The following is a 15,181-nucleotide window of genomic DNA, read 5'->3' as shown; positions in this document are numbered from 1 at the left end:
GGTTCTGCCTGACAAATGAGGTAAGTCTTCTCAGAAGAGGTTGTATCTCATCAAGACTAGGTCCTTTCATGAGTTTTATTATACCATATTCATAACAACTCTGAAATAGGTCCTATTCCCATTTTTATAACTGAAGATTCTTAATCTCTGACAAGTAACTTGCCCAAAGTTAATACATCTATGAAATGCCCAGAACGGCTTTCTATGGAATGCTAAAAAGTTTAGATTTTATTCTATAGGCATTTGGGAGCCATCAAATGTTTTAAGGAGGGATATAATGTCATCAGAAATATATTACAATTAAGTCTGGCAATAGAAGCAGGAAGTTAATTAAAGGAGAACAAATGGGGCAGAGCAGAGACTAGAGATCAAGTAGCTAGTAGGTTATTCTTACGGCCTGGGAAGGAGCTAAAGAGGAATGGTTTAACACAGTGGCCAGCAGGGTCATGGGGTATGGAATGACTGGAAACCCATTTAACAGGCAGGAGTCAGAAGGTTTGGTCACTGATTATACGTGCATGGTGAGGGAAAAGGTGTAATCACAGGCCAGGTGACTCTGAACCTTCTACGATAGGTGATGGAATGAATAATGGCATTATTAAGCTTGAGAAGCAGCACAAGGGTTAAAATAGGCTGGGGAGATGGTCAGAAAGACAATGGAGTCTATTTTGGACATTTTAAATTTGAGATGTCAGTAGAATATTCAGAGTTCACATTTTAGGGAGATTAAAGATCTGAAGCTTCATAGAGGTCTAAGATGTATTTGAGAGTCACTATGGAGCAAGGGATGGTTAAAAACAATGGCAGTGGACAACATTCTCCAGACAGCATGAACGATGAGAAGAGCTAAGAGGGTCTATTCTCCAGGTGGCATCAACATTCTGGAGTGATACAGGAAGGTGGCTTGCTATCAACCAGAGAAGGAGCCATTAGAAAAAGAGGAGAACCAAGGGAGTCATTATCATGCTCATACAGACAGATGAGCACCAGGGAGTCAAAGCTCAATGTTGTACAATAATAAGGAAGAAAAGCTGAGTATGAAGACAACGGAATGTGAACACAGATTTGTAACACCAGTGGCACAACTAAATAAAAGACATGGAGTAGACTGGAAACCCAAATAGTGTAATTTGGAAGACCCTAGGAAAGGCCATCAGACATACCTTACATATGCATAAAAGGAAATCTGATTGGCTCAAGTTTTCTTTCCCAGAAGCTGGAAATATTGCTATAATTATGTTTCTCAGAACAAAGACAAAGAAAGCATTTCTTAATGACAATTGAGATGCTAAGAAAAATTTAGTCAAATGAAGCAGTGAACTGTAAACATATTTGACCTTGACTTATTTTGAGACAATTTACTAGAAACTCTTTGGAAAACAGAGGCCTCTTAAGATGGTGGTAACTCAAGGTAGGGCACTAGGTAAGACTTATACAAAAGATGCAATGATTTTCAGAAAGCTTGTAACATTTTTGTATGTCTTAAAGCAAGTCTCTAAGACTATTTTTCTTCCTTTATTACCTTAAGAATACTGGCCTGGCAGTTTCTTATGAAATTAGTCATATAATTACAATATGACCCAGCAATGCCATTTCTAGATAGTTATCCAATGAAATGAAAACTCATGTTTATACAAAAACCTGTACATGCATGCTTATAATAGTTTTATGAGTATTTACAAAACTGGAAGCCCAGATGTCCCTCAACTGGAGAATGTGGTATATACAACTGTGGGCTATCCATCCAATGGAATACTAGGCACTTAAAATGAATGAATGGAAGCACACCATAGCTTTGATAAGTCTCAGTGAATTATAGTATGTGAAAGAAGTCCGACTCTATGATTCCATTTATGACATTCTGGAAAAGGCAGAACTAAAGAGACAGAAAACAAAGCACTGGTTGCCAGAGGCTGGGGGTAATGAGAACTTTTACTTTATATCTTGATTGTGGTGGTGGTTATACAACTATATGCATTTGTCAAAAGCTGCAGAGCTATATACTAAAAATGGTGAATTTTACTATATGTAAATTATACTTTAATTAAAAACAGTAAGAAAAAAAGAATACTGGTCTGGGAATTAGAACAGGGATCTAGTTTCAGTTATGCCACTAACCAGCTGTGTAACCACGAACTATGCTCTAATCCTCTTTGGGTCTTGGAGCCCAAAACTGTAAAATGAGATTGAAAAAATTTTCTCAAAGAGTCTATTGCTATGTTCTACAAAGACTTCCTTCTTTAAGCAATGTGGTGGACCAGATGGCCTATTTCAGATCAGATGGCCTACTTCAGTTGAAGTATCACTGCGGGGGTGACTGGACTAAAATACCCAATCTGTACACATGGTTCTGAAAAGTCTTCTTGGATTAGAAAGTAGTGTTTCTAATTTGTGTCGTTCCAAAAGATGAAGCTCTAGGAAAGTCCTCTGGTCATGCAATTCTTAACTAAAATTTAACACATATATTTGGACAATGTGGAAAAAATCCTTTGGGAAATGCTAATGTTTAATGAGCTATAAGTGGCCCTGGTAAACAATCATGGTCTTCTTTTTTTCACTTTGTAGGCACTAATTATAAAGGCATTTGAAGATGGTGGCATTTACTGTCTTCATCTGCTTTATCCTCCAGTCTGGATACTGGTTTCTACTGCCCGAAGTTACTCAACCCTCATCGTTGTGGTTACATTTTTACACTATCCAAGTATTTGTAGCCAAGGAAGACATTGAAAAGTGTTCCTGAGATTGAGGGAAGTATTTACAACTCAAAAGGGAAGACACTAAGAATAAATCATAATCTTGATAATGATGTTAAAAGTTTACATTTTTAACCCTGAAGAGCAGGAATCCACAATCTATGGCCCACCAACTATGTCTGTAACAATAAAGTTTTATTGGTATACTGCTATGCTCAATTCATTTAAGATTATCTGTGGTTGTTTTCACATGATGTAGTAGTTGTAATCGATACTGTATAGCCCTTAAAGACTAAAATGTTTACATGTGGCCCTTTTCAGGAAGAGAAAACAATGTCTGCCCACCCATTTTCATAGAATATTGTCATGAACTACGCTATATGGTTTCCACATAAAATTTCAGGACTCATCGTAGCACCACCATGAAATAGGAGTTCTTATCACCATTTGACAGATGAGAGGTACTGAAATGTAATGCATAAAAGTTTGCTGTTGACTCAGATAGACCTGTATAGTGCTTTTTTACTAGCTGTCTGACTTTGTCTGTCACGTAAATTCTTCATCCTCCATTTCCCCATATGTAAGTCGGGGCTAACAACAGTACTGTCAGGAGTTGATGTGACAATTAGCGCAGTGATTTGTATACAGTAAAATTTGAAACTCATTAGCCATATGAGAAAGCCAGCTTTCAGTATCCCTGGGGTGTTTTTCTTCCCACAAACACTGTCCATTATTAAAAAGCTAAGGATTGGGGCGCCTGGGTGGCGCAGTCGGTTAAGCGTCCGACTTCAGCCAGGTCACGATCTCGCGTTCCGGGAGTTCGAGCCCCGCGTCGGGCTCTGGGCTGATGGCTCAGAGCCTGGAGCCTGTTTCCGATTCTGTGTCTCCCTCTCTCTCTGCCCCTCCCCCGTTCATGCTCTGTCTCTCTCTGTCCCCAAAATAAATAAACGTTGAAAAAAAAAATTTAAAAAAAAAAAAAAAAAAGCTAAGGATGCCCCTCATGTGCTTGGTTATGAATTAATTTGATACCATGCACTGTTGCTATTACATAAGGAACGTTTCTCCTGTCTCTCACGAATCAAGAAGAGAATAATGATGTTTCCAGCCCAGTACTGCATTTCCCAAGAGACAACTGGAGGTGCCCTGACATGAGTGAGTTTTCTGCAGGAATGAACAAAGTCATAAGCCCACCAGACTGACATCCTGGCCACTCCATGGACAGGACACAGAAGACTAAAAGACTGTATGGAGGAAGAAACCGCCTAAATGGGACCCAAGGGAACAACATTTAAAGCAGGGCCAAACATTGGTTATGTTTCTTGCAAATGTCAGGTAGTTATAGGGCCACTGTGGATAAAAGAAGGAAAATCACAGGCCAATATTTCAGCTGAAGAACAGTTCTGGCTTTAGGTGATAAGCGGTTTTAAAAATTTTTGTCACGATTCAATGATGGTGTCTATTAACTGATACATTTACTATGAATCCCACCCACGTTTAAAAAATACCTTATAAGTTTGTTTGTTTTTGTCTTTGGGTCAGCATCCAGAAGGAGGAGAGTAAGAAAAAAGGAGGGTAGAAACTTCATATTCCCTGTGTTCAGATGACCCACAGTAACCAGCTAGAGCCCTCATAGTCCTTTTGAGACCGTCTTAGTCCTAAAACAGTTACATGGCTCCTGACCAACTGTGTGTATAGAATCAATAGCTTAAGCCAGTTTTCAAACAGCCATCAAAAAGTTGGAAAAGTAGGCTTAATTATCCACTGTTTCCTTTAGAAACATGTTCAGGGGTTTCTAAGTTATGTAGCATTCTATAATCTTTGTTTGTACTTATCCAGCATATTATTTCTTACTGATTAATATTTGCAGAGATAAAGAATCAAATATTCAATACTGAACCACATATCATTCTTATGGTGAATTTCCATACAATATATATGTTATGCCAGTCAGATAACTTGGGTGGAATAGTGTTCCAATTTTTATTATAGCCAACCTAGACCCCAAATATTTTAAGCCTACCCCAGCTGTCTTTAGAACTTCTATTATCAGTGATTAAAAACAACTTGTCAATTTTTTTTGTTTCGCGTTTTTTCAAAAAGAAACCATCATTTCAATAAGGCTATAGATTTTCTAAAGTCTGCCTGGCATGAAATGAGTCTGAACATTAACATGTAAAGGACAAGCAATAAAAAAGGTAATATGAGTGCAGACAAAATATCGAAGAGCTAGAGAACGTGATCTCTCCTAAAAGGAGTGGAATGAGAGAATGCAAAAGGCACAGCTTTTCAAAGCTAAAGAAAGTGACAAGAACTGAATTGAAAAGGCTGAACTTAGCATTACCTTCCCAGAACACAAACATATATTTAGCTTAATAGACTTGAGTACTATCTCAGGAAAAATCTTATATATTATGCATCTAGGGCAATGAAAGCTGTAGAAAATGATTTTGCAAAGCAAACACACTGCAGGCTGACAGTAGCAGAGGGAAAAAAAAAAAGAGTCCAAGGCACATGAGAGGAGTTTAGGTCTCATTTTCTACATATCATCACAGGAGGAAAACAAAAGAGAAGAGGAAGCCTGACGCTGAACAGAACCTGGCAGAACGATACACATGATTAAAGCTTAAAAATGTGCATGTGTTTTCTGATTATAACCATAATACAGATTCAAACTAGAAAACTTGGAAAATATATTAAAAAAAATAAAATCACCCACGATCCCACCACCTACAGAGAACCATTATCAAAATATTGGCACATTCACTGGCATCCCTTTTTCTGTGTACACATAAAAATATGTTCTTTCTAAGAAATTTGGTTCATATTGTAAATATGAAATTTTTACATGGTCTTTCCCCCCCCCCACTTCCTATTACTTCTTGAGCACTTCCCATGTTGTCAAATATTTTGTGAAGATTTCATTCTAATGACTGCATTGTATTGTGTCTCATGAGTTTCAGCAGACTTACTTGTTTCTTTCCATATTGCTGAAGCTCTAGGCTGTTCATAATTTTTCAGTTTTATAAATAGCACTGGGGATGGACTTTCTTGTAATAAATCTTTGAATCTCTATTTACTTCTTCAAAGAAACCAAAAAGTATATCAGGATGTCAGATTCAGATTTAAATCACTCAGTGTACTTGTACCTATAAATTTACCACTGGATACCTCTGGAGACAAATGCGAATAATGCATATCAAACAAACACACTGTTTTCGTATCACTCAAAGTCTGTATTCATCCTTGAAGAGCGGTCATCTTCAGGCAGTACATCGCTTTCTCTAGGCAAATGGTCTATTACTGGGTTATAATCTAAATGCAATAACACGAAAGTTGGCTGACCCAGATTTCTCCAATATCAGTATGCATGCAATTACAATATTTTACAGATTGAAAAATACCCCAGGCTCTCAAAAACACATATTTTATCATCCTTTCACAACGATGTATAATGGACATTAAAATAAATAAAGGGTTATAGCCAGTGGACATTGATAGCAACCAAATCTTATGTAGACACGCAAGCTACATACAGCATTAACTTAAAACTTTTCCTCAAATTCTAGCTTTATTCTGTCACTTGAGTCCTCTCCAGTGTTCCCAATATATTGAATTTATTAATGATCCTTATTTAGAATTGCATGGTCATAATATCCCAGGCTTAAAGTCTCTACAGTCTATTTTTAAAAAGTGATTCTACCGGGGCGCCTGGGTGGCTTAGTCAGTTAAGTGTCTGACTTCGGCTCACGTCGTGATCTTATAGTTCGTGAGTTCGAGCCCCACGTTGGGCTCCGGGCTGACAGCTTAGAGCCTGGAGCTTGCTTTGGATTCTGTGCCTCCCTCTCTCTCTGCCCCTCCCCTGCTCATGCTCTGTCTCTCTCACTCTCTCTCTCAAAAATAAATAAACATTAAAATTTTTTTACGTGATTCTATTTTCAGGATGCCAAATAGCATTCTCAAAAATCTCTAAAGAGTGTATGTGTTCATACGTGTATATATACACAGACACATACCTTTAAAATGTTTTCCTCCCATTAGTTAGTGAAAAGCAAAGTAACATGAAACATAACAAAAATCCCACTTGTATCATGATCGTATGAACTATGGAATCACGCAAATTCCAAGGCCCCCTCAGAACTGGTAATCAGACTAAGAGAGCTTGGGCTGCACTGTACAACTCTAGGGGGTGCAACTGTATCTGTATCTCTAGGTTGTGCAGGGCACATCCTATACAGCTATATGTAATGTCCTTGAAACTAGGTCACGAGATATTTCCATTTGCTCATTCATTATTTGTTTGTGCATCCTTCCCCCAGTGACCTATGAAAAAGAGAAGTTTCCCTATGAAAAGGAGGGAAGTGGCCTTTACATCTATATCCCCCCCCCTTTTTTTTTTTTAAATAAAAGCAATTCTGCAAAAAAACAATAGTTTCTCTCTGGCTCCCCTTTGTCATGATGGGAATGGTTTCTTTCTTCCCATCTTCCCCTTATATCCACCCACAAGGCAGCAGCGGGGTACCTTGTGTGAGTAACTGTAGGTTTCTGACTTCTTCTCGCACCTTCAGCTGGAGCACCTGTTGTAAGATGTGCTGCCGGAGGTTTTCCTGGGCAATCCCCATTCGCTCAAGCTTTTTGTCAGTGAGTCTCAGCAGGGCTCGCCCTGCAGGGTTTCAAGAAATAAAAGAAAAAGCAAATGAACAATGGCCGGAAAGGATTTCCATCTTCGTTTTGGCTAACCCTGCCATAATAGTAGTTTCCTTCCAAACAGATAATTTAGAAGAGAGGGTCCTCGATTATTCTTACTGACAAGAAGAATTGATAATCCAGATAAAGAAAACACACAAATTAAAAAAAAAAGAACCCCAATTTTCATCTAATTTTGGCAATCCTCAACTGAAAACACACTGAGTTAAATAAAATCGCAAAATTTTAACCTGGGTATTTTGGATACAGATTGCAGGTTTCCATAGAAACAACGCACTTCGTCGGGTGATGGGTCCTGCCTGAGGCTGGCCCACAGGAGCCCAGCGGAAGACCTGGATGCTGTATGTGTGGTTATAGAGAAACTCCACCAATGTTTCAGCCAGGTTACAATAATGTTTCTGTGAAACATGCATTTAAAGTTCCAGTTTTAATCTGCAGGCAGTCACCTGCAGGCATTGCAGCCCTCGTGCTGGGCTAGAGATCCATCTCCAGCTGGTGGGAGCTAAAGCTTAATCCCAATCTCTGGCCCAAGGCAAGGGCTGCAGCAGCCTGATGGGTGAGGGAAGCAGGGTGAGTGAGGGCATCTAAAGATTGCAAAACCAGGAGCCCCCGGGTGGAAGAGCCTGCAGTGTGCAGACACCCGGGGTCCTGGGCAGCCAGGCCTGGTTTCCTTCCAACCCCTCTTTCCCCAGGAGGTCTGCCTGGTCTTCCACTTCCCAAGCACTCCATCGTCGTACCTGCACACCTTTCTCATTTCAACTGAGGTCGAGTCAACTACTTGTGGTCAATGGTCTATCTTTGGATGTATTATCATATGCACTTCAGAAAATAAGTTCTCTACCTCCTCAGAATAGAAACCCCACAGCCACAAGGTGGGGTTCATGGACATTTTCATCAGAGAAATAGGGAAGTGTATGTGGCCTGGGACAAGAGAGACAGGCAAATGGAAAGAACCAGGTAGGAACAATCTATTTCATTTGCTCTTTTTACCTCCCTTTAGCCCTTGCTAAATGCATCAGGTGGGATGTTAGGTAACATGTTCCAGTAACAAATGATCCCCAAATATCAGTGGCTGCAATACAGTTTACTTCCTGTTTAGTGTGCACATCAAATGCAAGTCCATCCACCTTGAACGTTGATTATTGTAGCAAAGGGAAAAGAGAAGATATTAAAAGGTCTCATAGCATCAACAAAAGGCTCAGCCTAGAGGTCATTTACAAATCATAGGCTGGAACTAATCCCATGAACTTTCCCACCCACACAGGTTCACACATGGCTTCTGGCATGTGCCAGGAAACGGAGAGAAATATTTGATGAGCGGCACTGATAAGAACTACACCAAGACAGACGTGGCTTTGGACCAGTGCCTGGCAAGAAAGTGAGTGCAGTGAGCTGTGGTGTTCTGAAGCTTCAGTAAAATCGACGTGTGGAAGAGGAAGGAGAGGCAAGGGGAAAGGAATCCGAGGTAGCCATAGCTGAGGCTTGGTAACACCAGGCAGATCGTGGTGGCCATGAGAAAGGAAACGAAGAGCATACACAGACTCAAGTAGTTCTGGTTGTCTCCTGTGATAGAATAACGCCCTCCCCTCCCAAGATGTCCATGTCTTCACCTCTGGGACCTGTGAATTTGTTACCTTATGTGACAAAAGGGACTTTGTAGGTGTGATTATGGTAAGGGTCTCAAGACGGGAGATTATCTGGCATTAGTAGGTGAGTCCTATCTAATGACACAGGTATTTATAAGTGAAAGACACAGAAGCGTCATAGACAGAGTTGTGACAATGAAAGCAGAAGTCAGAGTGAGGTGGCCGCAAGTCAAGGAATTCATGCTTCTAGAAGCTGTAAGAGACAAGGACATGGATTCTCTCTCATATTCACCATGAGGAAGCATCTCTACCAAAACTGTGATTTTTCCGTAAGACTCATTTTGGACTTCTGAGCTCTAAAACTGGAACACAGTAAACTTGTGTGGCTTTATACCATGAAGTTCGTGGTCATTTGTTAGAGCAATAACTGGTCTTTTGACTGAAATTTAACATATTTTTAAGAAATCAACCAATGGATTCAGATTCCCTTTCCTAATTTCTGGGCAGTGACATACTAAAAGGTAGAGAACTAAGGGGGTGGTGAGCCCAAGTCCCAGGGTTCCAAGACAGCCCTGCCATCAAATGCTCTCCTCACTGTTAGACCTTGGTCCTGAAGTTCCATTAGAAAACTACAGAATGGGATTTGGCAGTCTTTATGTGGATAACCCACTTCCAAATGAGACCTCCAACTCTCTATACCTGTTCTCAACTTACAAATACTATATAAGAAAAAAAATCCCTGAAGTTCAGATGATCTGAATCCCTCTCAACATCTTACGTAGATCACCCATCCTTATTTCTGTTCCTTTCAGCAATTAACTGAGCTGTGGCTTCACAAGCTGTGACATTCAGGAGCCAGCTCCGCTGAGGCAATGGTAACACACACGGGGGTTCGGTCACGGTAAGTCGGCTGGTCTGTCACTAGAGCACAGTGCAGTAAGTCAGAGTGAGGATTTTGTTCCGGTGTGCATGGCTCAGCTTCTCTCTTTGGTGGCCCCCCGAGGACCTGTAGCCTCAGCCTTTCCAGTAATGTACCTGACTGGTCAAAGTGTAGCTAAAAGCCCTATCAGAATGTTACCTCCTACTTGGGTGGGTTAACAGCCTCAGCTCTGAAAACGCAAGTTACAAAATTCCAATAGCTATAAAAATCTGTGCATTGAAGACTTTGTGGTACAAACAATAGTGCCTATCAACACGTCACATGTTAAATACTCAGCTGTTCAAATGGTTTTATCCAAATCCTGAGAAAATAGATGTTATTATTTCCATCTTGTAGGAAGGAAAATTGAGAAGTTGAAAAAAAAAACAAAAAACACAAGAGCTTTTCCGAATTCCTCCTACTATACCTTTGGTTGTGCTTTCTCTTCTTTGGGAGGAAACCAAAAGGCTTAGATCACAAGAAGGGAGATTATGGGGAAATGTATAGAAGAATTTCCTGATAAAACGACTTCTAAAACAGATCATGATCTGCACGCTGAGGATGTTATGAACAAAATCTGACTCACTGTCTTTCTTGGATGGAAGGTCCATGGTTCTGAAAAATCTGCCCAATAATTAGATCATTTTCAGCAGGAAAAGTCCCATTAACTGCCTGTCCCACCACCTACTGTTGACTACAAAATAGTGACCACAAAATAGTATCCAAATAAAAGTGGATCTGCTTCTGATGCTGGTGTCAGGAAAGTGTTAAGTTGTCAATCAACAACCACATTTTATTTTTGCAACGTATATTGTCACTTTTTGTTGCTTAGCATTAATACCCAATTGTTATTTCAACACTTACTGAGCACCCACTATGTCCCTGTCACTTTGTTATTCACTTTGAGTATAATGAACAGGACAGACAGGGTCAATCTTGGTGCCTTCAGAATGGCAAGACAGGCAGTAAATGATAAATGTTTACACGTATGTGAGAAGTCCTAAGAAAGAACAAATAGGAGATCACAGAACTGGGTGACCTAACTTGGTCCAGGAAGCTGTCTTTGAGTAAAGAATATTTAGGGGTGCCTGGGTGACTTGGTCAGTTAAGCATCTGACTTCGGCTCAGGTCATGATCTCGCAGTCCGTGAGTTCGAGCCCCGTGTCGGGCTCTGTGCTGACAGCTCAGAGCCTGGAGCCTGCTTCAGATTCTGTGTCTCCCTCTCCCTCTGCCCATACCATGCTCACGCTCTGTCTCTGTCTCAAAAATAAATAAACGTTAAAAAAAAATTAAAAAAAAAAAAGAATATTTAACCTAGGACTTTGGGAGTAAGCGTTAGTCAGACCAAGACCATTGGATAAAGCAAAGATTTTTTTTTTTTTTTAAATTTTTTTTTCAACGTTTATTTATTTTTGCGACAGAGAGAGACAGAGCATGAACGGGGGAGGGGCAGAGAGAGAGGGAGACACAGAATCGGAAACAGGCTCCAGGCTCTGAGCCATCAGCCCAGAGCCTGACGCGGGGCTCGAACTCACGGACCGCGAGATCGTGACCTGGCTGAAGTCGGACGCTTAACCGACTGCGCCACCCAGGCGCCCCAAGCAAAGATTTTTTAAGAAGTCCAGCAACCCCAGGGATGAAAAGGGATACCACTATTGCAGACAGAGAATGTTCCAACAGAGGCGTGCTGTTATGGCTTTTACATTCCCCGCCTTTTCTCCCGAGAGTGTGTTGGGCACCTTGCTCTGCAGTCAGTTGTCTAGACGGGGGAGGAATCGAGAAAAATCAATTCAGTATCAAAAGAGGAACACCAACTAAATGTCCTGATACTCCAAACCGGTTATAAATGGCATTTCATTAATGCAGGCTGCTAGGTTCTTAGAGTAGGCAAAGACTTAAAGCCCTTCACACTGATCATATGCTGACCTTTTACTTCTTTCCTTTATTAAGCATTTATTGAGCACCACTGTATGCCTGACACTATTCTGGGTACTTAGGCTGTGGAGAGGAGCAGTATCTTCTGTCTTCATGGAGCTTACCATTTAGTGTGAGAGGCGGACAATTTACAAATGAACTGACATGCAGGGACTCCTACTGGAAGGATGGCACTTTGTAGTTTGGGTGGAGAGGCAAGACCTCCCTCAAGAGGTGACACTGGAGCATCCAGAAGTGTCAAAGCAATCAGAGGAATGGCAGGAAGGCTAGCGTCACTAGGGCAGAGTAGATGAGAGAAAAATAAGAAATGAGGCCTGAAAGAAGGCAGGTGTCAGATCACACAGGGTCTCCTAGGCCTTGGCGAGGACTTTGGATTTTATTCTGAATATGGGAAATTTTGAGCAAGGGATGACGTGGGTGGGATCTCATGTACTGAATCCCTCTGGTCACGATGTGGGGAACGGACTGGGGGTGTGGAGGGGGGGAGGTAAGGAACAGTGGGAAGAGTGAGCACACTGCCATGGTAGTCAAACCATGAGGTGCTGGTGCCTTGGACGAGGGTGGAGGGGAAGAAGTCATAAGTAGTAGAATTCTGAACTGTGACACCTAGAAGTGGGGTGTGAGCAAAAGGCAGACCTCAAAGATGATGCAGGTTTTCAGTGTGAGATGGGAGGGGGGCACCATTTCAGCACAGGAAGTTGAGTCACTACTTGGAGAGAGGTGTGTTAGAGGCAAAGGAAATCATGGTAGTGTCAGTGCTATTTTCTTCTCTTGAAGTCATCTGGGATATAGAGAAGTGATGAAAAGAACAGAATGAAACAAAGGAGGATGATTAGAATACTCTTCCTTCTTCCCTGTAGTGCTTTCAATCCTTCAACATTCTTCTCTGATCCCAAAGCTCTGAGCTGACTGGGGCAAGGTGAGCATGAGCACATCCCAGTGGAATTTAGAGAAACACGAGAAACCCATTATGACCCAAGTTCTGTACTGCTCGACCCCCAGCAATGGTTTCAGTGCTAAAAATGCTACCTAGGACCCTCTGCAGAAGCTCAAGCCAGGGAATATTCGATGAGAAAGTTCACCCAGCAGAAACGTGGATCTGATGCCCTGCTAACGGGCCTGGAAAATTAGTACTTTGCTGCAATGTAAGCTTGAGCATATACGTGAAAGCTTTATCAAGTGTGGTCCACCACAATGCCAGCTCCATAAGAGTCAGTATCTTCGCTGTCAGCTTCCCTACTGTCACTTACTCCCTATGGCTGCATGCAATGCTCAAGAAATATTTATTGAATGAATACATCTAGTTTTACTAAATGAATGTTCTCTTCTTTACTCACATACTGATGATCTCAAGGTCATTAAATTACTATCTTTTCTGATGAAGAGACTTGGCTGGAAACTGACTCCCAGGACGATGTGAAACTGAAAATAGCAGAGGGTGGAGGCTGTATTGTGTTGGTGGTGACCGCAGATGCCAAGTAAAAAGGAATAGGGAACTTGACGCTAAATGAGTACTTTGCTTTCCTGCGGGTTTAAAGAAAAGACAAGTGTCTTGTGCTTCTTTTCAACAGGCACCAAGTGGGACTGTAAGCCTCGATGGGCAGATAGGCAGCAAGAGTGGATGACAGGTCATGGACACAGAGAGCAGTGTACTCGTTTCCTATAGTCGCTGTAACAGACTGCAAACGGGGGAATTTAACACAGCAGAAATGTATTCCACGTAGCTCTGGAAGCCAGAAGTCCAGCATCCATTTCCCTGGGCTGAAATAAAAATGTCAGCAGGGTTACACTCCCCTTGGAAGCTGAAAGGGACAATTGGTTCTTGAAACTTCCAGCTTTTGCTGGCTTCCAGCATCCCTTTGCTGGTGGCCATGTCACTCTAATCTGTCTGTATCTTCACATTACGTTCTTCTTCTCCATGTGTGTCCTTTCACTCTGCTTCTATCTAGTAAGCATGCTTGTGATTTGATTTAGGGTCCACTAAAATAATCCTGGATAATCTCTTCATGTGAAGACCACATGTTTGGGGACTATTTCTTTATAAGGTAAGCATTTACCAGTTCCAGGGATCAGGGCTTCCTACCTCTGGGTGGCCATCATTCACTCTACCATAAGCAGGAAGGAATATTTGAGACTTTGGAAGATGGCACGAAATTTATTGTGTTCCACATAGAGAATTGAGGCTCAGAGGGGGAACTGACAAAAGCCACACAGGAAAAGGGGGGAAGGCAGGTCTGGATATGCGTCTCTGACCTTCAGGCCCAATCTGGTCTTTGGTCTCTAGTTCAGGTGTCTCCTACCTTCTGCTCAGAGAACTGTAACGGAAGCCCTGTCACACCTATTCAAGATGGACGATTATATGCCAGAGGGCACAAGTGGAAACTTCTGGGTAAACTGCCAGGAGCACAAAGGATGTGGCTTCAGGCCCTACCCTACTGGGAAGTCTCAGTGCCACTGTAAGTGGTTGGGGACTGCCCATTTTCTCAGAGAAGAGGCTGTCCTACAGGGCCTCCTTTCTGCTAGAAATAGAGGTCACTTACAGCTCCCCAGAGAAAGGGTCACTTGTGCCCTGCGTTAGCTCCAAACTTGCTCTCAGGTAAAGTCCCCTATCAAGCATTAGGTAGATGTCCCTAGCCCTACCCCACTCCTGGCTGGTCAAGAGCAACCAGTGATGGGTGCTGGACACAGAGCCAGCATCCCACAGCCTGGACCCTTGAATCTCCATCTCACCGTCATTACAAAGTTGGGATATCTGGAACAAAGAAAGACGGAGAGAGCTGTAATGGCAACAGCATGGAACTGGGAGCTAAAAGGTATAAATGCCTAAGCAAGCATATTTGGGTCTTAGTTTTCTCACGTCTGTAATGGGGATGAAAATGACACTATTTCATAGTGTCTGAGGATCAAATGACATATATATGTCCTTTGCAAACATGAACACTAAGCTCATGCAATAAGGGTCCTATAGTTCTTTGGCTGGCTGAGAACGCTTCCTCCTCTTCATAGCAATGATCATGAGAGTAAACATTTACTGAACGGTTGTTAGGAGTTTTAAACACTGTCCTGGGAGTTTTACATGGATTACCTCATTTTCAACAGTTCTCTGAAGATACTACTATTGTCTAGACCTGATTAAGAGCAACTATACCCAGCTGGAGGTCACATACCTACTAAGCTGCAGATGTGAGATACTAATATACATAATGGCCATGCTCTTAACCACCCTCTAACCTGCCACCCAAGAATTCTTCAAACAGACCTTATGTGTCCCCCAAACCCATTTCTGCCAGTTCTTGTGTAGAGAGCACCAATAGGGCAGGCAAGAGACTAAGGAGCAGAAGAAG

General features: G+C 41.7%; 1 protein-coding gene across 2 annotated transcripts in view; it reads right to left on the bottom strand.

The window, feature by feature from the left end:
• Positions 1-15,181, bottom strand: part of SAMD12 (sterile alpha motif domain containing 12) — a 389,352-nt gene that overhangs the window by 159,643 nt on the left and 214,528 nt on the right. For both annotated transcript variants that reach the window (XM_032591935.1, XM_030304333.1), the window contains exon 4: positions 7,213-7,353. In XM_032591935.1, the coding sequence (XP_032447826.1) occupies positions 7,213-7,353 (141 nt within the window). The remainder of the gene's footprint in view (positions 1-7,212; positions 7,354-15,181) is intronic.

The sequence above is a fragment of the Lynx canadensis genome, chromosome F2 (genome assembly GCF_007474595.2).
Source record: "Lynx canadensis isolate LIC74 chromosome F2, mLynCan4.pri.v2, whole genome shotgun sequence".
Classification (NCBI taxonomy): Eukaryota; Metazoa; Chordata; class Mammalia; order Carnivora; family Felidae; genus Lynx; species Lynx canadensis.
This window is presented reverse-complemented; position numbering and strand designations above follow the sequence as displayed.